The sequence below is a fragment of the Lates calcarifer genome, linkage group LG1 (assembly GCF_001640805.2).
Source record: "Lates calcarifer isolate ASB-BC8 linkage group LG1, TLL_Latcal_v3, whole genome shotgun sequence".
Taxonomy (NCBI): Eukaryota; Metazoa; Chordata; class Actinopteri; family Centropomidae; genus Lates; species Lates calcarifer.
Genome location: NC_066833.1, coordinates 2,679,016 through 2,706,032, shown reverse-complemented (window position 1 = coordinate 2,706,032; position 27,017 = coordinate 2,679,016). Strand labels below are relative to the sequence as shown.

The 27,017-nt window shown below is 42.3% G+C and overlaps 1 protein-coding gene across 1 annotated transcript in view; it reads left to right on the top strand.

Moving 5' to 3' along the window:
• The window catches only part of caska (calcium/calmodulin-dependent serine protein kinase a), a 122,418-nt gene that overhangs the window by 38,049 nt on the left and 57,352 nt on the right, over positions 1-27,017 (top strand). Inside the window, 4 exon segments of the mRNA XM_051076040.1 lie at positions 9,176-9,288; positions 19,453-19,558; positions 21,849-21,926; positions 22,033-22,105. Of these exon segments, the coding sequence (XP_050931997.1) occupies positions 9,176-9,288; positions 19,453-19,558; positions 21,849-21,926; positions 22,033-22,105 (370 nt within the window).

Genomic DNA, 27,017 nt, shown 5'->3' with positions numbered 1-27,017 from the left:
GTGACCTTGGCTAAATTATCAACCTGAAAAAATGTTAATTAAACCCCTGACGCTGTGTAAATGCTCACAAGGTCCAGCTTTAATATATATACACAAATGCTTTTTCAAAGCATGAAGGGACCGTTCACAATAAATATAGGTCAGTGGTTATTAGTCTGCTAAGAGCACTATAATCTAGCATTACAGACGGTATGTTCTTTAAATAAGGGGGGGAGAGTATTGAGGACAGCCTGATGACTTATTATGAATCATTATCATTCTCATTGCTCAGTTGGCCTCCATTAAACACAAGATCTATTGTTGTGTCCACCCTCAGGCCATCTCTATTCCTCCCTCTGTGTGTTTGTATTCTCTAACTTGCTCTTTCTCCACTGTCTTTGCTTTTGTGTGTTGTTCACTCAGGGGCAGGTAGGGCTTTGTGTTGTTTTTCTCTCTCTCTCCGCTTTGTTCATAAACTGCATACTCATGAATTTTCTCTGCACACCATCAGAGCTGCCTCTGTTCTCTGTGTCTGTGTCCCCAATGTACCAAACAGCATTTGTGTCAGATGTACACCACTTTTGCTCCAATTTTTTTGTCACTTTACCATAAATTATTTTATGTGAGAGAGTTAAAAGGCAACTGCGACGGCTGGCTGAGTGAAGCTTCACTGTCAACAACTGAATCAATGTGTGTTTGGTTTCTACATGGCTGAGAGAGACAGAAAGGAAAAGAAAGAGTCAGTCAAAGATGTCCATCACCTGTCCACAAGTTACTTACTCTTGCTTTTCCAGGGCGTAAAGATGGTGTGAGATCAGTTGATCGGTCAATCAATCTCTTATCACTGTTGTTCAGAGCAGGATCTTGATAGATGCTGCTCCTCAGGAGTGGATTGGACCAGCAATTCCTAAAAGTCCGAAAATAGGGACTGACTTAGGTTGGGCTGTACCCAGTTCAGAGTTTTGTCAGTTAATCATATTTGGCTGTTCAAAACCAAGATATTTTTTCAGTCATGAAATCCTACTGCACATCGAAGTGTGTCTCCTGCTGGGCTGCTGATGGTGTTGTCAGCCAGTTTAGTTGTGCTTGTTCCCACGATGGGCATACTGCTCTCGGCAGGCGGGCAGAACTTGGCGTAACACCTGACACCAAGGCTGAGAGTATTGTAGGAGCCAACAGAAACAAGTCGTGCTGCCCTTCGTTTCCATCACAGTTTTGTGGTTTGGTCATTTTAAGATGAGACTCGGTTGTGAAGTTTACAGCTTGCCACACTGCTCTGTGTGTGAACTGTGAGGCAGCTAAACAAAGTGACTTCGGACACAACATCTGTTTGTCTTATCTCCGTGCCCCTCCTTCTCTCTCTCTCTCTCTCTCTCTCTCTCTCTCTCTCTCTCTCTCTCTCTCTCTCTCGAGGCTCTCCAGGAGGTGTAAACATGTTAATGACATTCATTTAGCGTTGATTGACTTTAATTGTTTCCTTCAGGCTGAAGTTTCATTAAGTCTCTGAGAGCGTGAAGCCCTGAGCTTTTCTGTTCCTATTCATTTGCCTCACCTCAGTCTCGTTGTGCACAGCTTTCAGTGATGAGAGTGAGGCTGAGATTATTTCTAGATTATCTCTGTTTTCTGTTTATCTTTGGTTCCTCTGAATGCATGAACTGTTTCCTTCTCTCTGTCAAGATCAGATTATTCATTTGTTTTGTTTTGTTCTAATTAAGAGAACGTGACTGCCATCTCCATCGACCAGCCTGATGCAAAGCAGCTTAGTGCAACTTCCTCTTCTGTTGTTTCTGATGACCTGACTGACACACGTGTGCCCAAGTGGAGCTGTCCTCGCCACAGGTTGGCCCATCAGGGCGTAGTCTGAGCGCTGAGTGATGCTCTGGACTTGTGTGTCTCGTAAAGCTGGTGACATTTACGGAATGAGACACCGGGTGATTGATGTACTATGAAGTTGGGAAGGAGTGCGGCCTGCAAATCACCTTTTACTACAGCAATACACACACGAAGATGCAGATAGATGGCATGCAATATAGGGCACCCTATCTTTTTGATGTTGTCGTAAATTCCCCTTGGTTACACTGACGTGGAATGCAGCAAATGCTTTTCTCTCTCTCTCCCGAGCCTTTTCCCCCACATCCTCTCACAGAGTCATTTATATATCAACAGATTAAGGTCCCGGGTTATAGCAACACCTCCTACCTGTGAGGTCAGCTGAGGTGCAGAGAGTAGAGGTCAGGAGTGTGTGGTCATTAACTGCTTATTCCTGTGAACTGTGGAACTAAAGGTCACAAGTATTTACTTTTTACACTGGCAGACGATTCTCCTCACTCGCCCCCGCATCCTACTGCTATAACTGGAGAGCGGTTTGTGTTTGTGTGTCTGTTCTCTCTAGGAAGCAGCTAGGGACACAAAATTTTACAGGAACTTATTTCTCAATGAGGCCTTTCAGACGACACCAAATTTACCTGGTTCAGTTGTTCCTTTCTTTGTTTCCTTGCGTATATACTGTGTGATATAGGGTAATACTTGAAGAGAGTTGGATTACATACACATTGTAAAACCTGTAGTTTATATAAATGTACAATTATTTTGTGTATACTGGACGAATTAGCTTTATTTCCTGACCACTGTAGCAGAAACATGACTAACCTCAGCTGGTTCAACCCGCTACATCACTGCAGTGAAAACTCTTGTTTCTCTCAGGAGTCGCACAGATATTGATGCACGTGCTTCTTTGTTAAGTTACTTAAATTGACAGTAATTGATTATGCAGCGCCAAGAGTACAGTACATCTGGTGCATGTTGTAAGACCCAAAGGGCACTTTATTCTACTCTGCTTTATTCTATTCCCTCCACACCTTCCCCTACTCTGAAAGAAATGAAACCCAGGACTTTATTCTGATTCCCCTGAACTGTACCAAAGCTGCAACAAGATCATCTCTAGTCTGTATAGTTAACACAGACACACACTTGGATGTACTTCAGCTCAGTGCTTTCATCTCTCATTGCCAGTGCGTGTCCAGAAGGAACAGTGAGAGAAATTAAGAGAGGACAAGTGAATGAGGAGAGATGATCAGAAATGGAACAAAAGTCTTCTTATTACTGCGACCGAAGCCGACAGCAATTAGCAAAGAAGTGGCCACATCACAATGAATTAATTATAGAGCCAGTAGCAGAGCTCATTCGTGACTGTCCTATTTAAAACTGTACAGGCTTGTCAGGTTTTGTTTTACATTGAATATAAAATGCACATTATATAAAACATCAATAATGGCATTTGCACACTGTACATGCTATAATTTCATCTTTTCGGCCTTCACTTGGGGAGATAACGCCTGATAACCATACAATATCTTCCACGCATAACAATGGGTATTCAATTTTTTAATACAGTAATTCTACACTATAAGTGCACTGTGTGTGTAGTAGAGGTAATGGTCTTATTCCAAGCCTTTGCACGTCTTGTTGTCAGTGTGTTGAAAGGTTAAAGTGGAGTTAAAGATTTCCACGACAATGATCAGCACTTTTATTAGATAAATGCACAGCACAGACGAGAAATTAGAGAAGGTAATCAGCGTGTTGTGACCTTGAAACAGTCATTTCATGTAATTAGTCGACAATAATAAGATAATACATCATAATAATCCTTGGAAAAAAAGGTTTTAAGTCAACATCTTGATATAATGAGACCAACAAATATTGAGTAACCTCAGTCAACCCTGCCTCCATGATTCACTGACACTCAGTGGTATCTCATGCAGTGTGTGCATGTAGCCTTGCTCACACTATGGATGAACTCCAAAACAGTAGAGTAAAATCTGGGTTAGGGACTCACCCTGCTTCTCTTCTCTTCCTGTCCATGTCTCTCTTCTTTCTGTCTCCCCTCCACCTCCTCTCCCCCTCCCTCACCCTCTTCCTGTTATTTTAGTAAGGGTGGCTAAAGTGCAGGAATCATCAGAACAGTTCCATGTGCAGCTGATGTCTATTCAGAGCCATAATGGCAGATGCTGTGTGCAGCTGAGTCCCATTCAAAGCCAGAATGGCTCCTCCATGTACAGTTGATTTCTTCCAAGACGCCCTGTTCCGCCACTTGAGCCGTCTGCGGTTCAAAGCAGTGCCTCCACCCACCCCCACCGCGCTGTCCCCCCGTCTGCCTTCCTTCACCTCGTCTCCTCTGACAGATTTCTAAAGTTAATCTTTCCTTCTTTGCAGTATTGCGAGCCTGATGTGTGCGGGAGATTGTGCTTCTTAAACCTCTTTCTTAATTCTTGCTCAGGCTGCTCACAGCACCTCTTTGCTACACACACACACACATATTCACAGTAAATTAATGTGGGTGAAATGAATACAAAAACATGATAACTGGTCGGTATCATGGTATAAAGGTATATTACAGAATTTAGAAATCCCAAAGGAGGAACAGGCGATCATGGTGGAGATAGGAACTTCCTGTCAGCACTGTAAGCCTTTACAATGTCACATATACAGTGTACCGTATATATAAATGAACATAACCTAAAGTCATTTAGTCAGCACACGGCAGGTCAGCTCAACATGCATCATAATAAAACAGAAAAACAGAGGAGGTAGATCAGCTGTCCATCACCCTCAGATACACCTCTGTTTTAATCAATACACAGGCTACATGATGGCTCATGCTCCACTTCACTGTGACTGCTGCATGTGTGTAACTACAACCTGACGTTACACACATGACCACAGTGACAGTGTGTTGGGCTCTCTGTTAAAACTCAGGTGACCTACACTCAGCACTGTGTCTGAATGCATCCTGGGTAGACATATGTAGACATGTAATGAAAAGCTGTTTAACTCATCTCCTTCTACCTTAGGACACAAACTAATCAATCAGCCCTCAAACATATTTACAGTTCTCTCAGGACTTTGTCTCTGTTTATCACCAAATTACATGGTTCTTTCCAGTAAACCTTCTAGTTAGGAAATAATTTCCCTGAAAAATACAAGTTCAATATAGGAAATGATTGCAAGTAGGCTATTTTTCATGGCTATTGAAAGTAATGAATCCAAGATCAGGTCTTCAGATGTCTAGTTTTGTCTGAACAGTTGAGAACCAGGAGATATTCAGTCAACAGAAATATAAATAGAGAAAGACAAAATGTATATATACTTTGCATTTCTGTTTAAAAAACGGCATAAATGATCTAAATAATTAGATATATCCTGAAGTATTAAAGATCTCTTCCCGTCACATTTCTTGGCAACATTCAAGTCCTTGTTATACTTTAGTAAGTCATGATTCCAAACCCAAAGGTATTTTATTTACATCAGAGAAGTCTAAAAAATTCAGCAAATCAGTGGCTTAAAATGGCATGAAGTGACTTGGCATGAAGGATTGATCATTTCAGCTCTAATCATAAAGGTTTTAATCGTATATTTATAGGACAAAGACTGTCATCAGCTTCAACTTTAATAAAACATGAAGATGCAGTGGTCCTGCAGCCGACTCACTGTTGCTGTCTGATGAAGTGTCACCTGTTTGATTTATATTTAAGAGCTTTTCTCCTGGAATCCATACTCACTGTCTTTTTCAGTAAATTGAATGATCGCTCAGGCCCTGCTCACTCTCTGCTTCTCCTGGTCTCACCTACTTTTTTACTATCAGGTTTCTTTTTTATATTTCCTCGAGTAAGCTGCGTATTCAGAGCACAGTATTTTTTCACGTCACTGCCCACCTCGCCTGTCTTTCCTCCGTCCTCCCGGCTCCTCCAGGGCCTCTTGTTCGCCGTTGTACCGAGCGAAGCCTCGAGCAAGGCCTGACATTTGCTGCGCTGCGATGGGGGGACAGAGGTGAAGTGACTGGACTGTAGCATGGAGGGAGATAACGCAGCAGAGGACTTGACTGCATTACTAATGAGAGCACTTTGACCCAATGTACCTGCTCCAACAAAGTTTAGGTTGAAGCATACTCCTGCTGGAGTTTAATCTCAGATAGACTTTTCATTTGGCTCTAAGTGCTGACTTCCTGAAATTGACAAATTCATTGTTTGCCAGCTGATGTTATCTTTCAGTTGGAGCTGGAGATTTCCCCACAGAGCTCGGCTCTTCGCTGTCCAGAAGGCTTTAGAAAAAGCTGGAAGAAAGCTATCATTTTGTCTCTTTCATTTCTTTCCAGTCGCTGTGTACAGAGTCAAAATCTGCTAAATCTGTATCAGCATCATAGATTGTGTCTTTAATAAATGGGTTGACAGTTGTATATGTATGTAACCTATTTACCTAACCAATCAATGACTTATCAGTGGATGAGTGGACGGACTGATGGAGGAACAGATGGATTTTGGCAGGTTAATGTGGAATTTGCCTCCTTACTTACGTGTGTGTTGGTTAATTGCACTTTGAAGCAGCCTGTAAAATAAATACCTGTCATGTGATACTGGGGAAACCGAGAAATGTTCCTGCTCATTAAACTGGTGACCCAGTGGCCTGTGTTTGTTTCTGTGTGTGTGTGATTAGAGCCAGAGATGGCTGCATGCATGCACACACAGCAGAGAAAACGCCATACTCCCCCCTGGTCAAAGTGGCAGTTTACTCAGTGACACTTTCTCATAGTGTGTATTTCAGTCTGCAGTTTGATCTATGTGTGTGTGTGTGTGTGTGTGGAAATGCTCGTGTGTGTGTGTGTGTGTGTCTCCTGCGTGTTTGGGCACGGTGCCGTCCTACCTCACCCTTCTGACGCTAAGCAGCTTTAGCTTGATCACCATCTGTTCAACCAGTCTGTGTTTGTGCACAAAGACTCCACATACACACGCACGCACACACCACACACACACACACACACACACACACACACACACACAGGACTGGAGCAGCATGGTTTGTGTTCAAACCCCAGCCAGTTTAGCACTGTGCTGTCTGCTGCAACCAGGGGTGGTGTTTTGTTTAGCTGTGAAATGAGTGCTTTTACGTTACCACTGAGGTTGTGCTGAGTGCAATTTGCTGTGGGATGGGTAATTCGCAGAAGGCTGCAGGTTGTGTGTGTGTGTGTGCATGTGAGTGTTTGTTGGGGGGCTGCTGTGTATCTCCGCTAGTTAAAAGGTGCTCTGCTGGTGAACCCAGCTGACTGCAGTGTTTCCCCAGTTCACCCACAGGACAGAGACGAGAATATGAAAGAGATGAAAAGCAACAGAAACACAGGGAGGTAAAAGAGCAACGTACTCACAGTGACATAACTGCTTTTTATTCACTCCACTTCACACGCCCATGCAGTCAAACTAGGAGCATGGTGTTTGAATGTGTGTGTGTGAACCAAGATATCAGCATTGATCTTCTGATTTGAAAACAAGTCACCTGAAGACAGAACCTTAGACTCAGGAAACTGCAACATGCATTTTTCAGCAGAAACAGGCTCTTAAATCCACAGTTAGATGGTTTGTGGAACAGACCACAGCACATAATCCCACAAAGTAGCTAACAAGGATGTTACATCTGTCCAATAATCACAACATTAATTTTCTAACCTGATAGGACTGGAGAGTAGATTTACATAGCTCCAGCAGCTTAGAGACAGATGCCATAAAGCCTTCCTCTCTTCTTCCTTATGATGAAACTGGTGCATTCATAACTTTGACTTGTATCAGTAAAATCAGTATAGTGCATGCTGCTACAGGCACACCACTCCCCTGAATTGGAAATACCAAAACTCGGGTATCAGAATGGTTCAGTATCAACTATTCGAACATGTCCGATGATCCCCAGCCTGATGCCTGTGTGGTATTCAGCCCCCACACACATATACTTTATGATTATCTCATGGCCTGTTAATCCAGATCATTAAAGCTCATCACCACCGTCCACAAATAACTTCATGACAGCTAAACACAGCTACAGTGTGACACTGTCTCATGACAGTGAGTGCCAGCTGACCTGTCCGGGATGTTTCACTTCCAGGAATAAGCAGGTATATAAGGTGGATGAATGGGATTATGAGCCTGCTGCTGCCAGCATGTTTTGCCTGTGTGTCTATTCTTACACAAGAACCTTTGCTTCATTTATCTGCACAGTCTCCTCTCCCTCCTCCCTGCTGCTAAACCTCATCTTCCCGACTCATTCACTTTCTCGTGCACACACATTATTCCGTAGTGTTTACAGGTTAGTTCAAGCCCATTTCCCAAGTGTTGTAAGTACAGTTGTAGCCAAGGTCTTTATTGATGTGTACTGCACTGTAACCCTGCACTGCTGCCTTATTAATTCCAACCTGCAGACCTTGAGTTGTAGACCTCTCTCTTTATCCCACTGACTGAATGGGATGATACACTCCCTCCACAGGAGGCACGATTCAGTGTGTGAACTGTCTAACCTCAGCAATGAGAACCAAAGTGCACCTATGGCTTCTCTGCATGTGCTGATATGCTGCTACTCACAGTGTTGTGCGGAGAACAAGCAGAAGCCACGCTCAGCCTCTGTAATCTTCTTCTATGTCCGTTGGGTCGGTGTTTTTACATAACTTTGATGCCTCAAGTAGTGGGAGGAGACGATGTAATAAGGGGAACAGGGAGGGGTAGTGGTACATTGACTTTATTTATTTTTTCAGTCAGGGATGGGCATTCATTCAAAATTATTATCTACTGGGTGCGGCTGTCATATCGCAACATTACGGTCATAACATTAATTAATTATTTCAGCTAATTTTTTTCTCCTTTTTTGTTTTTTGGGCCTCTATTTGAGAGTGGACAGTAGAGAAATGACAGGAAACAAGAAGAGAGAGAGATGGGAATTGGTAGCAAAGGTGTTGAACTGAGGTTCACTGGTCTGCGCATAAAACCTCAGTGCAGTTTTCAAGCCTCTGCAGACTGGGTAACACCTGACTGTATGTTACCGGCTCAGCACCAAACAGCAGCTGGTGAACACAGTGGAGCTTTAGAGTCAGATATTTCCACCAGGATTTGTTGGCGATCAAAGCCAAACAGTGGACTGACGAATGTGCTGGATGTGTTTAAGTAACTGTTTTCTAACAAGGTTAGACAGGTATACAATATGAGCCAAACATACGTACATACAGAACAGCACAACACAAATGCAAAACACAATGTATAATGTATATAGCATGTCAGTGTGTGCTTTAAATCTTGTTTCCACTGTCCCCACATGGCTGAAAGAATCAGAACAGGTACTTTACAACAAACCATGGATTAAGTGTTTGTTTGTTTTCTTCTGTGTTCAGGGGTCCCTTCAGCGTGGTGAGGAGATGCATCAACAGAGAGACGGGGCAGCAGTTTGCTGTCAAAATCGTGGACGTGGCTCAGTTCACCTCCAGCCCAGGACTCAGCACAGAGGGTAGGAAATCACACTCTCTCACTGTGTCTCACTGTTATGTCTCCATGTGTTGTGTCTGCTGTTTCAGCTGCTCAGAAATATGACCAAAGATAATTGCTTTTTGACAGCCTTTAATTCATGGCACTCTGTTAAACACTGAAAGATGCTAAAGTGCTGAGGAGAGGTCAGATGCTCGGCCTTGTTTATGTGTGACACTTCCACACAGAGCTACTGCTCATTCACTCAGCTGCTCACAACCACACTGGAGACTTTCCCAGTCCAATCTCAGTCCTTTTGAAGCAGGTCAATATTAAGCCAATGCTTCAGGCACCTTGAGAGTATTTGTTTAGAGAAAGAAGTTACTCTCCCTCCACTGTACACAGGTTTATTTAATAAAAAATACACTTTTCAAATCAATCCAATCATCCATATGCTGAATGTATGGGACATACTGTAGGTCAGAACATTTAAAAAAACAGTACTCTATTCATTACAAACCAGTGCACTAATGCAGTTGAGTTTCACTACAGGTTTAACTGATGGAGGCAGTGGGTGCAAACTGCCTTTAGCATAGAGGAGGAGTGAGGCCTCAGCTGCATTTATTCAAACATCAGACACTAACTCTCACATTTGTCCAACAGCTCTGATTGGACGAGCTGACATTGCTCTGGACTGAGCCGTAAAAGAGGCTGGAGTCGGGAAACCTTCCACATGCTTAGTAGAAATATAACCTGTGGATATAAGCATGTTAAAACTTAGTTTCAGATTTGACTGGTGATTCTGTACATGTAGTCTTCATGCATATGAAGTTATGGCTCTCTCCCCAGTCATTTAGATAGGAGCTTTTTTAGGTGGGAAATCTGCATGAGGATGTTGCTAAGATGGCTGCCGAGTGGAGAGACTTTCCCAGAGGGACTTTGGTTATAAACAGACTAAAATACTACAAAATAATAACAGTAATAACAGTTGAAGGCAGAGCATTAAATCATTAAAACATGTACAGACTATTAAAGTGATGTATAAATGTACAGTCGGTCAAAAAACAAGCACTGCAAAGCAACCCCACTCAGCCTTATATTTTTCATGTGTTGTACAGAGTTTAATTATATAGGTGCTATGTGTCTGAGAGAGTCTGCTGGGTATCGTCTAGACGAAACAGGCGGAGGCCTTATCAGATATCTCACGCTGGCTGAAGCAGCAGAGGAAGGAGGGAGGGATGGAGCGAACAAGAAAGGAGGAGAGATTGAATTAAAGATATTTGGAGGGTGGGGTGACAGAAACTATTAGATGAACAGAGACGGGTGAAGAGAGATTGAGAGGAGCGCAGGACTTTGTTAGAGAGAGAGAGAACCCGAGCCAGTCTGCTGAGAGGACAGGTTAACTACAGTCCATATATATCAAGCAGGTATTTTTAGAAAGCAGTGGATTAACAACACTTGACTCTTTTGCCCCACTGCTCTGTTTGGAGTGTTATGTTCTACCTGTTAAAATAGAAAAATAGAAGACAACAGCATGAACCAAATGTCCCATTTCACCCCAGAGGCAGAGCAGTTTTCCCTGAGACACGGTCAAGACTGATGTTCAGTTTAATATTTCAAAGAGTATAATTGTAGTGTAATTCATGTATTTCCTCCCTGCTTCTAGTTTTTATACTCAGCAGGGCCTGAACACATCCATCCTCCTCTCACAGACATACTGCTGTTTTAAATGTCATCCATAAAGAATTTTGCTTGGTTTGATATAGTGATTGATTGATTATCAGGACAAGCTTTGAAACTGTGCAATGTGCAACATGTTATTTCTCAGTATTGTTTGATTTTGATTTGATCATAAACTCAGTGTCCTGCAGTTGAAAAGAAATCTGTGTGTGGTACTTCAGATCTGATTAGGTTAAACTAGTATACTGTATATGCCTCATTTATAGAGGATCTGTCTAAATTGACTCTTGTGTGTGAATTAATTTGATTTAACACATAATTTGCCATAGTAATTTAAACATATAGTACCCCATGTCCATGTTGGGTGTCTTACACTGTGGCATATTTTTCCTTGTGGTGCCATTCACTTGCACTATGTTTTGAGATTTGGATTGTGGTGTGACTTTGAAATTAATATTTTTTTAAACGGTCCTCTGGTGAGGGTCCTGAGGATGAGTGTGGGCTGCAGCAGCAGGTGAGTCCTCAGGTTGCAGAGTAAGGCAACTGTGTTTCACAAAGTCGACAAACATCCTTTTATTTGTAGCTAATTTTACCATCTGAGGTGAAGAAACCAAAATGTCTCCACACACTGCTTCACCTCTGTGTTGTGATTATCCCATCAACACTGACCTCCTCTGTCCTTGGCTCTGCACAGTCCACAGTGCCACACTTTACTGATAGATCAATATGGCACCAATAGGTCAGGCTGTTTTTTAACCCTGCCCTCTGCTGGACCTCAAGGCAAACTACTTCACACAGTCTGATGTGGTCAGAGACTGTACATTTACAGTTAAACTGGTTATGACAGTGTGAATATTCAGCTCCTGTGCACAGTTTCACAAAGATTTCAAATATAATAGAAGGTGAAAGTGATATGGCACTTAATCTGCCAATTATTTTCTTGATTAATCAATTATTTGTTTTGTCTACAACACATAAGTAAACAGTCCTAAACCCAGAGTTGTTCAGTTTACTATCAGAGTAAGAGAAAGTATCTAATGATCACATTTGTGAACCAGAAAATGTTTGCAACTGTTCTGACAATCAATCGTTTTCAGAGCAGATTAATCTTCCGTTGATTAACTTATTGATCATCAACTAATTATTGCAGCTCTAATAATGACAAGCCATGTGCAAGATGCTGATACTGCTCATCACTATCCAGTGTCTCAAACAGACTTAGACTTTGGGGAATGCTGCATTAAATACAAAGAAAATCACAGACCCTCCAAGGTGAATTGATAAATACAGGAAAGGTTCTTCTCATATGCCGACATTAACTACAGGTGGAGAAGCTTTGATGACTGTCTGTGTCACCTCACAGAGCTGCTGTGAGTTGAAGATAATTAATGTTTCTTAGTGGAGCTTTACCTGCCCCATTACACTGCAGCCTCCTTAACCTTATAGAATTGTGTCTCACTGATGGAGGGTGTGTAATCCAGCCTGACAGGCACGTCAGGGCATCTCCTCAGTTTACTTAAGATTCTACACAGCACACATAAAGTGCTCAGTCAGTCATACAGTGATCCCCCCTCAAAACACCACACACACAGTCCTCGTGCTGTAAAGTCAGATTTTTGAAATCGTGTCACAGAAAATTGAAGGTCTTGTTTGTTATTGGGTGTTAAGGAGAAGTAGGAGCAGAAAGAAAGACGATGAGAAAGCACAGTTTTAGTGACAGTCTGGTTTCCTGGTGAGTCTTTTCCTCCCTGTCGACCATGATTCTTTCTGATGATTTTCCTCCTTTTCACTGCATCCACAGTGAAATGCAAATACAGCTAGGAAAAGGCTAAATCTCTTTTTGTTCTTTCGAAGCCAGACATTACCATGGTCCACTCGAAGAAGACAGAGAGAGCAATTTCATTTTAGATGCCTCCTACTTCTGCTGTCACTTATTTGGTGTCAACCCCCCTTTTTTGTCTCTCCATTACTTTAATGTCTCGTTACTTATCGGCCGGTATAAATGCATCTATTCAGTAAAGCACAATGTAGCTCAAATGTTGAGCTCCTCCACCTCTTTATTCCATCTTTCACCCTTTGTAATCACTATACTACTGACCAGTCCCACTCATACTGGTATCTTTGTGATGAGTGGTTAATTACTGGGCATCCATCTTCATGGTAGTCCCTCCTGCTCTGACCCTCCTCTTGTTCTGAGTCATGTTGGCCAGACTCCTTCTCCACAGTCGACAGAGGCTCTCAGCGAGTGAGAGAGAGAGGAATCTTGATTAAATGTTCTCTCTGTGGAAACTGGGTATTTTGTCATCTCCTCTCATAAAAAGTAGGGATGAATATCTGACTTGACGTATCACAGAAAACTCAAACTAAATCAAAGTTTTTCATTGTAGCTTGTCTCAACACTGCACCAGTACCATTTCTCTTCATTGCCGGTGTTTATGTTCACGTGTGCACTGGTTTCTGCTTGACTGCATGTGTGTATGTGTGTGTGTGTGTGTATGCTGCGTGGTCAACACACTCCCTGGTCATTTATATCTAATCACAGTCTCTCCTGTGTAGCGCTCAGAAATCCATCAAACTATGCACTCCCTGCAGACGCCAGCTGGCTGTTCTCATTGTTGATTTGTTTTTATTTTCCCCCTCTTTTTTTGGTTGCCTGTAGAAATCAGAGCAGTTTCACTTGAGCGGGCAGCTGTAACACAGCACCACAGTAATCAGACAGGCACGCACGCAAACACCCTGCACACAGCTCAGACCAGGGGAAGTGGGTCAAATGGTTCGTGTCTTGGCAATGGATTGGCCAGCAGGGGCCTGACACAAAGACACACACACACACACACACACACCAGCTTGTTTCTCTGCAGCCTGTCCGGAGGTCTGTCTGACGAATAGGTCAGTCCTCTGAGGGGATGAGGGAGACACGCTGGCCAGAGAATGAGCAAAATTCATCATGTGCCATCGCCTACTCACATCCCTCCGCCTCCTCTGTTTTCCAATCTCCCTGATTCCTTCACCCTCTCCTTTCCTTCTCTGTGTCTTTCTCTGTATCCCTCTGCTCTTTGTTTCTTTTTCCCTCCCCCTTTACCTCCTTCATCTTTCTCCCCTGTCTTCCTTCATAGCCATAAAAATTACAGCACTGTGTTTGTGCTGGTTTTCACTGTTTCTGTTAGACTGTTGTGACATCTTGTCTTAACTGTCTGTAAAACCAGTGTCAGCTGTTGCACATAAAGTAGCATAACACACACACACCTACAGCTCTGTGTGATAGCAAGGCCTCCCTCCTCTGTAGGCTTTGACTCCCAGCAGGAGGAACGGGGATCACTGTAGAGATCACATCTGTTTATCACCTCTTCCCTCTCTCTATTCTCTCTTGTTATCTGCTGCTATTTATTTTTTCTTTTCTCTCAGCTCTAACTTTGTCGCTGACTCTAAGTCTCTTCTCATTTTCCCTGACTTTAGTCCAGAAGGTCCGGTTGCTCTGCAGGAAGCTGTGGAGGACAGTGTCTATAAAGCTTGAGGCGGATGAAATATATTTTTTATATTTCCCTCTGTGTGCAGGATTTGGCCGTTTCCATGGACACTGTCAGTTTCCTTTCTTGCACAGCCGTTGATTTATCATTGTTTCTATACAAGTATACACAGGCGCAACAGTTTGAAATTCTCAGGTCTTACATATTGAGGTTTTAATGGGACTAATCCATTGAAGGTAGTGCAAAAGCAAATGTCACCCATGTTCATTTTTTGAGTGAATGTCTTTGCAAGGCATTGTGGGATGCATGGCGATGATGTGTGCTAACCTTTGATGCCAGAAAAGGGAGGAGAGGTTGAAAGTTGAACATTTATGGGGGAGGGGAATTCGCCTTGTGGACAGGGATCCTACTTTTCAGTGTCTCTGGTCTCCAGGATTACTGATACAAAACAACAAATAAGTGCTGCAAAGTTTGCCAATGAGTGAGCTGGAGTGTTGACACACCCATCATAATGGAGGAGAAGTGGCGGAGACGATTTATTGACTTCCAGAGGGTTTTCTTGCCACGCCTGAATTTCCAGCACCAATCCCCTGTGACTAATGTTGTCCAGTTTTCCATATCAGTATTTGCCAGCAGGAATTCTGCTGTAAACAGCACTGTCACAGCAGGGGGCCCTGTTCTGCAGTAAGCTGATATTAATGCGTAAAGCTACTGTTGATGCCGCCCTGCATACAATTCACAATAAATTCATAATTGCATGTAATGTTGTCATGAAAATTAGTCACTTTTAAACATGGACGAAGAAGATTTATTCTGCCTCTGACTGAGCGTGAAGGCAGAGCTAATGTATCACGCTGTCCAGCACAATGAACTTTTAGTAACTGAACTTGTATGAAAAACCATGAGGAGGAGAGGAGGAGACTTTTACTTTCATCAGAGGAGTCAGACATGATGGTGCTCTGATGGTGCCTGTAAAACAACATGAAATTCACTCTGTGGATAGAGGTCTGGAGTTTCTTAGTTCATACAGTAGATTACTAAAACAGCAACGTGAGTTACATTTTAAATGAGGCACATTCATGATTAAAACAAATATACATTTACTGAAGTCATGGAAGAAGCTTCGATTGAACAGATATGAATGAAATGTTAAGTTTAAAAGTTTTATTGGTGCTATGCCTGAACTTTGACGATATTTTCACAGCCCTGTCCCTGGTGTCTGTATAATCTGTTACTTATTTGTGCGTGTATGTAGAGCCTTGCGCAATTTGTTGTTGCATACAGTTTTATGCAGCACATCCCGCTGTCCTGTCTCTTCCTCCTCTGTCTTTCCCCATCTCTCATTTTGTGGGTGTTAATTCTGCGTTGCTCACACTTTTGGCCAGTCCAGTCCCATAAAAGCAACTTCCCTGCACCAGTTTTTCTTAGCTCAGTAAAACTGGGGAGGTAATCTACTTCTCATTTCATAAAGTATCTTTGGTAATCTCCACCAGCAGTTACAGTGATGGGCATAAGCAGCAGGCTCACCAGATGACATTAAATGTGGCAGGCTGCAATGCCCTTAAGGTAGCCACTTATCCCAGCTTTAGTAGCATTAGCATCGTGTTAGCGTTAGCCCACGCCTTGTGCCTTGTCCTCGGAGGATTAGTGTAATGTTAGTGCCAAGGCTCTCACAGCGGCACGAGTGGCTTGTGGCTTCAAATTGTAGCTTAATTAAATGTCACTGCATACGTAGCAGAGCATTACAGTAACTTTTCATTGTATGTGTGTGCATGCGTGTGATTGCGTGCTGCTCTGTCACATCAGTGAGGAAACATATACTTACTCTCATGTTTCACTCAGTGTTCCTGTCCATAAATCGCCTCCAGCAGCAGTCAGCAGTCAGCAGGGTATAGAGGAGGATATTCAGCTTCCATAGACTGTGCAGTGAGTATGTATAGTTTGGCACAGCCTGGCTATTTCAGCATGCGAGGTGGATATTAAAAATGAATAATAATAAAGTCAAGTGTGCTTGGTGACGCAGTCCCAGCAAATGAGATTGTGCTCGAGCAGAAAGTTGTGTGGTTGTGTGTGTGATGGACATTTCTCTGGCTGGCGTCAACCTTCGAAACCTGTCAGAGCAACAGCTGCCATGAGGAGAAGGAGCAAGGACCTGCTTTGTGGAAAGTGTGAATGAATGGATCAAAGGACTGAGAGACTGAATGGAAGGATGAAAGCGACGCAGATGGAAGAGGTCATGTTCAGATGCTTATACTGAAGGCGAATCCATATTGTTCATCAAATCCAGACTGTTTGCATGGAAAACTTCTCAATAACTTATTAGGTGCTGCATTAATGAGGAGGCATCTACCTGAGCTAGTGTTTTTAGATACTGAATGAAATAGAGCTGAGATGATTAGTCGAGTATTTGATTAATTAGTTGAGTGACATGAGATTAATCTGTTGTAATTGTATCTGTTGTAAAGTCATTTTTAAGCAAAAAATAAAATCAGTGGCTCCAGCTCCTGCTACACGTATAAACAGAATATATTTGGGGTTTGGACTATTGGTCTAAGAAACTCCAGCAGTTTTACAGAGTAGAAAACAGGAGCTGCTGGAATACCACTGCCTTGATCAATGAGTGTGTTTGTGTTACTGTGTGGTTCTTTTACTCATATAAAGTATCTGATTACTTCTTCCACCACTGAAAGTCACACAGTAACACAGACACACTAACAGATGGAGGCAGTGGTATTCCAGCAGCTCCTGGTTAAATCCCTGTTTTTGTCAATGGAGTCTGGTAGTGAAATATAGAGATGTTTCTGGTTAAACTAAAGGATCTGACTCTTTGATAAAAAGCTCTGTCTCTGTAGGAATCCTATCATCATGTTGTCAGACAATGGGATGTACTTTGATGTAGACAGTTGTCCACTGGATTACATCGCAGCAGCAGTTCAGTTCACTGTTCTTGCTCAATACTCCAAAGATTTTTGTCATATTGAATATTTACATATAGAAACATGGGAAAATAAGGCCCAGGCCCAAAAATACAAGAGTTATCCCTTGATGATTTTTACTTAATCAAAGAATTTAAATTCTTCTTAACGGCAGCTGGTGGGAAATATTAATGGTGATTAAGGAAACAGATGCAGAACAGAACACATGAATGTTTGTCCAGAGCAAAAAAGTGTATACGCACAGTTGGTGAACTTAAAACAATGGTAGGTTATCAAAGTTTCACTGCAGTGCTCCACTACACTGCAGCTCCTCAACAGCCACCATGTGGGTAAATGTTTCATTTAAAGGCTTTGTGATCCAGACTCATGCTGCACCACATGCTCTGATGGAACATTTCAGTCTTGTCAACACTCTGGTTTTATCAACTGATATGTAGTTTCCACTGTTTTTTATCCTAACAAAATTAAATGTGCAGTTTCTTCCTGCTTTTTGTCTCATGAGAAAAGGGGCTTTGTGTGGCTAGCTGTGTCTGTCCTCTCTCCCCAGTGATTCCTCCAAACAGCCAGCTCGCATTGTTCAGTTTCAGCTTCACTAACCCCCTCCATTAACCCTCCCCTTCATTAGGAGCCAATTAAAGTGGTAGATGCTTATTGTCAGGCAGCAGTAAGAGGATCTGTGATAATGGGATGGATGTAAACAAACTGCACTTGAATGAAAGAAGAGCAGAGACTTGTTGACAGTTTTTATGTGAGACACTTGCAGATGAGTCATCATCTTGTTTTTTTCAGGAGTACGACCTTTATGCTGCGCTGTGCATTTTTTACACTTTCTTCTCTGCTAACGGTCAGAGCTAAGCTGCAGAGAGTGAAAGTGTGAAATGCAGAGAAACCTGCAGGTTTAGATTGGTGTGGGGAAAAAGAAGAAACGATGAACAAAAGCGGCCAAAAATCATCATGTACGGATTTGTTTAAGGCGGGTAACAGTTTCACACAATTCATTTTCAATGTCATTTCACATTTTAATGATCATATTTAACTAACTGGGCGGCACAGTGGTGCAGTGGTGGGCACTGTCGCCTCACAGCAAGGAGGCTCCGGGTTCTGTGTGGAGTTACATGCTCTCCCTGTGCCTGCATGGGTTCTCTCCGGGTACTCCGGCTTCCTCCCACAGTCCAGAGACATGCAGGTTAACTGATGACTCTAGGTGTGAATTGTTTCTGTTTATCGGCCCTGTGATGGACTGGTGATCCATACAGGGTGTACCCTGCCTCTCACCCAATGTCAGCTGGGATAGGATTCAGCCCCTTAATGGATAAGTGGTATAGATAATGGATGGATGGGTTTAACTCATTTTTTATGTGACTTTACATCCAATATTAGAGCTGTCAGACAAACATCAGTCATAAGAGAAAAACAGGACATGTTAGCAGCTGTTACTGACGGTTTTCAGGTAATTTACCAAACTCACTGTAGAGCTGTGATTTGTCAGTTTCCTTTGTCATATCTGGGACTCGACTCTTTGGGGATCGTCTTTTCAAATTTGAGAATTTGCTAGCATAGTTGTAACATCTAAGTCTATCTCATGGTCACGTGTCACCGTTACAGTGTCAGTGCTAGTGCCGTAAACTATCGCTACAATCAAATGTCCTTGTTTGGAATAACTCATAATAATTCATGTAGAAGCATGTTAGATGATAGTTTCTTATTTATGATCTATTTGCCATTTTTGTATATAGAATAATTAGTAAAAAAAACAAACAAAAACAAAGCATTTGAATATTGAATACCACCAAACTCCCCAGATCCCAATTTGATCCAGCATCTGTGGGACCTGTCTAATATTGTGTAGGTCCCATTGGGGCATGGACACAGGACCTCTGAGGGTGTCCTGTGGTGTCTGGGACTGGGACATTGACAGATTGGGATCTGGGGAGTTTGGAGTTTCAGTGTTATTCACTTCATCTGTCAGTGGTCAGTGGTTAGAGCTGAACTGTGTGTGACGTCGTCTTTCACGACTTAAAACAGGTTTCTCTCTGTCCTCAGTTGTAGAATAATCAGAGTTGTATACTTGTCCTGCTGCCATACATGTTAATCCTTTCTCTCTCTGTCTCTCTGTGTTTTCAGATCTGAAGAGGGAGGCCAGCATCTGCCACATGCTGAAACACCCCCACATTGTGGAGCTGCTGGAGACGTACAGCTCAGATGGGATGCTCTACATGGTGTTTGAGTTGTAAGTCTCAGCCAGGATACCACTCAACATGACTGAACAAATGACATTGAAACCTTCACACCGACACATGTGGGTGAAAGGAAATGATTGAACCTGGCTGTAGGAGATGGTGGGGGTGGGGGGTGTCACAATGGGAGGAGTGTGAAGCTGAAGTGGTGCTGGGAGAGAGGACATACAGAGAAAAGGATGACAGTGGTTGCAGCATTAGCAGGACAGAGAGAAAGCAAACCCTGCGGTGGTTTTATATAATCAGCACTGATATGAGAAGGCTTGTTAGCTGAGGATGGGGGTGGAGTAAGAAAAAAGGAAGGTGGGGAGACAGAGGGGGGCATGCTCAGAGGGTGAGTGCAGTAGTATACTGTATGTGTGAAGGGGAAGAGATGAGCTTAAGATTTCACACTCCTGCTACCTCCAGCTTTTCTCAAAGCTGCGCCTTCTCCGAGCTCCTCCCAGCCTCCTCTGTATCTTCATCTCTCCTCTTCTTCCAGAACTAATTCCTTTATCATTTAATTCTGTTATCGCTGAACAGGCAAGTGCTCGGGTTTCAGCACACAGTCCTGTCATACGGCTCAGCGCCGTGGAGACAACTTTCAAGGAAATGCAAGTGAGCTCCATTTAAAGGGATTTTCATGGGTTTTGGAGCTCATTTGTGCACAAGCTGCTGTTTCACACACACACACACACACACACACATACACACACATTAATGCACACATGTGGATGCAGGTAGATCTGAGACGTTCCGCGGGCGGTGCGGCCCTTTGAGAGCAGAACAGATAACTGAGTAAACACGGTAGATAAATCCAGACGGCTTCATATGTCTCCCTATCTCCCAGGCCTCTCTCCTGGCTAATCAAGCAGGCTAAAACTCGAGCGCGGTGCGGTGATAGGAGAGGAGAAAATATGGATGTGCTGCAGCCCAGTCCTACACAACAGCCCTGTTTAATTGGTGCAGAGGCTTAGTGACAATAAAGAGTAGGTTTCAGTAATTGGCTGGAAGAATGGGAACAGAGCAATTATGAGAGACAGAATCGGCTGTAGCTAAATGACTGGGTCACAATTAAGTGTGAGTGTGTGTATCTGAGGATTGTCACTGAATCCACTGTGTGTATGTGTGTGTGTGTGTGTGTTGTTGTAAACATCCAGCTAAAGCAGGGCAGAGGCAGTGTGCTTAAGTGCTCGTCCCCAGCAGCTCATTGATCGCGCGGCTCGCTGTCACCTCTGGCTAAAACCTGGTTTTAACTGGGCCGAGAGCCTGTCATTGTTAGCACCATATCTTTACTGTAAATGACTCTGCATTAAACCTCACCATTACAGCGACAGCTTCTCCTCCTGAAGACTCAGTTAATGTTGTGTTATGTGAGCTCAAACATTCTCATCTCTCTGAGGAGAACAAGTTTGCTCATGGCTTTCAAAACTCCAGTTTATTAAAAGATTTTATTTGGTAATTTACCTTTATGTACAATTTGTATATGGACCTTAGATAACTTAGTGATTTATTTCTGCCTCTTATCTAGGTCTAGGTTGTGTTTAATGATCAAATTATTCTATTATTAGGAAGGAAGTGCATGAAAGGTGTGGGAAATAGCAATAAAAACCAGTGGAGTTTTTTGTTCTTTGGCTGTGAAATCGGTATTGAATTGTTTTCTATGTGGCATTAATCAGATCGTAGTCTTAAATTTAGGTTGAGGTGAACCCTGCAGAAACACTGGATTTAGTCTCAGGTAACACATGGATTTTTTTTATGTAGTGTGTGTGTTGTGTCAAATTCCTTTTTATATCAGCAGAATACAAAATAACTTTCCTGATGTTACTTTGAATGCACCTACAAAATATGCTCCCTCTAGAGGAGTATCTGTAGAAGTACACTGACTTTCTTTAAAAAAAGAACTGGGTTTCATTACGGGCCTCTCCATCTGAGTATTTTACTAATCAGACAATCAATATATCCGATTTCTAGGTAATTATCTTCTTGGAAAGTCAAACTCGCCCTCTCAAGTATGTTTGAAAGTGGCCTCAGAGATAACAAGTGGCTCAGACTTAAGTTGTGTTTAAGAATAACTCATCACCTCTGACTCTGCGGCCTCCTCCTGCTGTCAGCATCACATCAGCTTCAGTCTTGGCAGCCGCGGTGATACAGCTGTTTCTACCTCAGCCCGCAGCCACCAGACATAATTACAGCTTCTTCACCTCCACAACCAATCACAGAGAGAAGTTTTAATAAGAGTGACCTTTTCCTCCCGCCCTGACATTTATGCCACACTTATCCTCTCTTTTCAATCTCTATTAGTATGGATGGAGCAGACCTGTGTTTTGAGATTGTGAAGAGGGCGGATGCTGGCTTTGTCTACAGCGAAGCCGTAGCCAGGTGAGTTTTCTGAATTAGATTTTCCTTCTTTAAGATGCCCTGTGTTGATTTTTACAGCCATGACTTCAGTGTAATCAAACACTTTGCTGTGACATTGTTTCCTCAGTCACTACATGAGGCAGATCCTCGAGGCGCTACGCTACTGCCACGACAACAACGTCATCCACCGAGACGTCAAGGTATTTCTGACTTTCTGTTCATTGCAGAGACGTGATTATCAACATCAAGAAAGACATAGTGTTGCTGGTGCCAGAACTGCCCCACCAGCAGGTTCCAGTCCAACACAGTCAAGAAAAGTAACAGCAGCATTTAGAATTGCAGATCAACACCTGCTGGAGTTTGATAACCACAGGAAAAGAACTTAACAGCTGCTGGAAATTGGTACTGTCTCCCCATATATGCATGAATCCATATTTTAATAGATGTTATGTATTTCAGACCCGTGACATTTATGTAAATTTGGGTCTTTGCAGCATATTTTTCACTAAAGACTTGAGGAGTGCATGTTGTTGTGTTTCCCAGGTTCTCCAGACTGAGCTTCTGGTTACTTTGGACGTCCCAACAATATTCTACTTGGAAGAAGAGCAATAAGGAATATTAATTAACTTCATTAGCTTAAAGATAAAAAAAAATAATAATAATAATTCTAAGATAAAAGGATAAGTCAAAAAAGAGATTAGCTGTCAAATATTTTTAAAACCGATTCCTCATTAATGCCATTTTTCTAATAAAATCAAACAAACAAATAAAATAAGATGCTTGAAGATGTTTGCATGGACTTCAGAAATATGATTTTCTATTATTATCTGACATTTCATAGATTAAATCATTAATGGATTAATAGAGAAAATATTTGGCAGATTAGATGCCACTCTAAATAATTTGTGTCTTGAGTTGATAAATTGAATCATCAAAGTAATTTTTCAAGCAGAACCTGCTGTTTTCACAGATGAGTAATTACACATTTTCTCTACATTTTAATTAAATGTTTTGGGTTTTTTACCTTTGACATTTGAAGACAAGACTTTGGACTCTGAGACTCCCGTTTTTCATCATCCTCTGACTTTTTATAAACTAACTAATGAATTGATTAATTGAGAAACTAACTGGCAGATTAATTGACAGCAAAAATAATAGTTAGCTGTAGCCCTGATGGAGTCAGTCAACACTTGGGGGTTCATTAAACTTAAATCACACAGTCGTTAAATCAGACGTTTGGGGGGTTTACAGCCAAATGCTGAGTTACATTTGTGTTCATTATCTACTGGTGGCTAGTGTAACATTATCATCTTTCATTTTTAATTTAACGTTCAAATTCTTATGTTTACCTAATGGATGGTAAAATCTCAGAGACATGTCTTTAGTGCAAACCCTCAGAAACACAGGAACAAAACAGCAGCTGTAAAAGGAAGAGGAACTTGAGTTGTATCAGTCATCGCCTGCTCTGCTGAACATGTTAAAATTACAGGAGCTCTTACTTCCTTTGCTCGTGTGTTGCAGCATCATCACGTCCACGTCTGCAGGTCTAAGTTGTTGCTGCTGCTTCTCTCTTTCTCTGTGATTGGTGTCTGTTGGTGTGTGTTGAACTCACTGCTCAGAATCTGCTGCCTCCCAAACATGAATAAATGAGCCTGAGTTCAGGAGTACAGATCCAGTAATGAGGTGTTTCGCATCAGTGCGTTTCTACCAGAATATCTCCATGTCTTCGTTCCTCTGTTGTCCTGTGCTTCTGTAGAAACAGTTCATTTGGCAGCGGTGTGTATGGTTGGACTTGTCCTGACACTGATTGAAGGACACACAGCACACAGTCAGAGAACATCCGTGTGAGACGCGTCCTCACCTACAGGAAATGCTCGGTTTGGTTTAGGTGAGGGTTGAAGCTGCAGCTAGAACGTGCAGAAGCCAGTGTCATCAACACGCCCCCTCGCTTGCTGTGAATTCTCTGGACAGTGAGCTGCTCTATTCACACATCGAGCCACTCGGACATTACACAGACTTTGTACCAGGGATCAGGCAGGGTAAAGTCTGTTTTGTCCAGTCCAGCTGATTCAGACATTTGTGTTCACACACAGCTCCACTGGGTAATGTGGAGAAAATTTCAGGTTTGCAGTGTATGTGTGCGAGTAGCTTGAGTGCTCTGATTGAAACCAGCAGTGGACTGACAGCCAGCCTGTAGTTTGCACGATGAGGAATCCAGATGTCAAATATGAGATTTCCTTTTACACAGCAGAATTAACATGTAGGACATTTCCCTGCTTTTCCCTTCAGTATGTCACCCCCACAGTGGCTTTGTCTGTAGATATTTGACTGTACGTGTGTGTCTGTGTGAAAAGGTCAATGTGTTTGCTCATGTCAGTGCGGTACTTGTGTGATTGCACGTCAGTCTTTGGTAATTGTGTGTCTGCTGCAGGCTGCAGGTAGCTACTGTGCCAGCCAGTTTTCTAACCAGCTCCTATAATGAGCAGAGTCAGCCTGGTTTCTAGGGGGGAAAAATACTCAAACAAGGCGTTGTTGCATTCAGAGCTGCAGCTCATGTCTCTCCACTGTCACACTCTCTGCATTCACAAATAAACAATGCAAAACACAATTCCCTCGGCGGCCTCCCCAGTTGTGAGTTTAATGGTTTTTATGTGATATTCACAGAGTTCAATTGCAGTGCTTCCTTTTATGTGAATTTTATTGCCTTTTCCAAGAGACTCATAATGCATATAATATGGCCACAGTCAGCTCCCAGCTCGTGGATTACTATTTCTCTCCTTAGCATTGTCCTCCAGTATTAGTCATCATAGCCTATACAGTCCTATCTCTGTCAGTCGGCTGCTCTCCTGCTCTGTGTCCCTGCTGAATCACTGGCTTAGGCTCATTATCTATATGTGAGTGATAGCCAGCCTGTGAGTTCAGAGGGGCACGAGATGATACAGCTGCACTGTTTACATATCCACGGTGTGTTTGTGTGTGTTTTTCCCTGCAACTCCTGTTTATTGGAGTGATATCTCAGTTATTCTGTCTTTATACAGCTCCTTATCCAGTTCCTCTGTTTACACACTGCCAGAACTCCGATGCCAGGTGTAAGGCCCAGTTCAGACAACACAAATTCAGCCCAACATTGTGACACAATGTTTTTACCAGTGAATGGGTCTTGTAGTGCGACACAAACTGTGAAGTGGCGTCAGGGATGTCCCACGACACCGTGATGAAAAGTTCTTGGTATCAATCAAGATGAATCTTTTTTTCTGTAAAATAATAGATATTTACCTGAAGTACTGCATATGACGAAGAAGAGCAGCAAATGCTAACATTTCCATCATTGCAGTCATTAAAACAATGAATCAATCGTCAGAACAGTTGCCCGTTAATTTATTGTTAATTTGACTAATCATTATTTGATGTTAATTAATCATTGCGGCTCTATTTCAACCATCACCTCCAACAATTATCATCTCAATTGTCTCCTGAAGGGTCACACTCACATTCCAAACCAAAAAACCAAAATCCATCAGTGCTTATTTTAGTTATTTAGTTATTTGTGAGTTATTTGTGAATCTGCTGATTATTTTTCCTGATTCATCAATTGATTATTTGATCTAAAGGGAAACTGGTAGCATAATCAGATTACTCGTTATGTCCAACCAACAGTACAAATCCCAAAGATAGTAAATTTACAGTGACATTATGACAAAGTAAAACAGCCAATCCTCACACTGAAACAAGGGAATGTTTGGTATTTATGGTTGAAACTCAACATTTCATCAAAATAGCTGCTGATTGTTTTCCTGATGAAAATCCATAGAATTTGAATAGTACACTGTCGAATAAAGAGCATACGGTCTTAAAGAGAAAAACTCTTTACTAACGGTTCAGTTTCCCCTCCACAGCTGGATCAATTTCAATGTCACAGTTCTGCTTCTCTACGCTTCATTTCTCTGATTGTAAAAACTGTTCTAATTACTCAGGAATAAGTTGGAGGAACATTTTCCCTCCATGATAACACAGTACAGTACAGTGTCTCAGTGTCAGTGCGTCTCTGTCTGTGGGCAGTGGTTCGCTCGAGTATCTCAATTCAAATCCTTTTTCAAATTTTGAGTGATTTTAGTGTCAGTCATTGTGTGTGTGTGTGTGTGTGTGTGTGTGTGTGTGTGTGTGTGTGTGTGTGTGTGTGGGGTGTGTGTGTGTGTGTGTGTGTGTGTGTGTGTGTGTGTGTGTGTGTGTGTGTGTGTGTGTGTGTATGACCCACAGAGAACGCTTCGCTCAAACTAGAGGCGTGCTCAAAATGAGAAAACACACTCCCCCCCCTCTGGTTCATTTCAGCCACTCTCCCCAGAGATGTAGGAAGCAATTCAGCCTGACATACACTTCAGCAAGAAGGAGACCATTTACTGGAACTGAAAATGAAGTGGGAAACCATCACTTCCAGTTCGACTCCGATCCATTACACCTGCCAGAAGTTGCAGTTGTTTGAACATTTGGAAATACTTTGCCTGTGTTACAGTAGTTCCCTGCTCGTTTCTTTCTGCAGTTAAAAAAACAGTCAATTGATGATGAAAATAATTGTTATTAAGAAGGTGCCTGGCTGATCACTTGTCTGCACTCTCATACTCACACATTAATCTTGATAGCATGTTCCTTTATTTGGCATGACAGGTCAAGGGGCTACGATTCAACAAGAGAAGCTGCTAATTAGTGGTGAGACTGATGGAAGCAGTTATACAGTGACTGACTCTCAGTCAGACTTGATGCTCACTGTGTGGCCAAAACATCATTTAACATGAATAGTGTGCTCCATAGGAATGCTGTATTGATAACTGCAGTCCCAAACATATGTATTTATCATACTAAACCCTGTGGGAGACTGTATTTGGATCCCCATTATCTGCAGTGGTACAGCAGCTTCTTCCTGAGGCCCTGACGTAAGTCACAGTCACATAGTTACAACACACAGTACAAGACACAGCAGCTTATATGGCATTGATTTCTCTGTTTCTTAACTTCCACTTACTATTTCTGGCTGGAAACACATCTGTGTACATTTGTGTACAGGTCACATGACCTGACACTACATCCACAGCAGGTCACATTAGGAAGATGATGAAG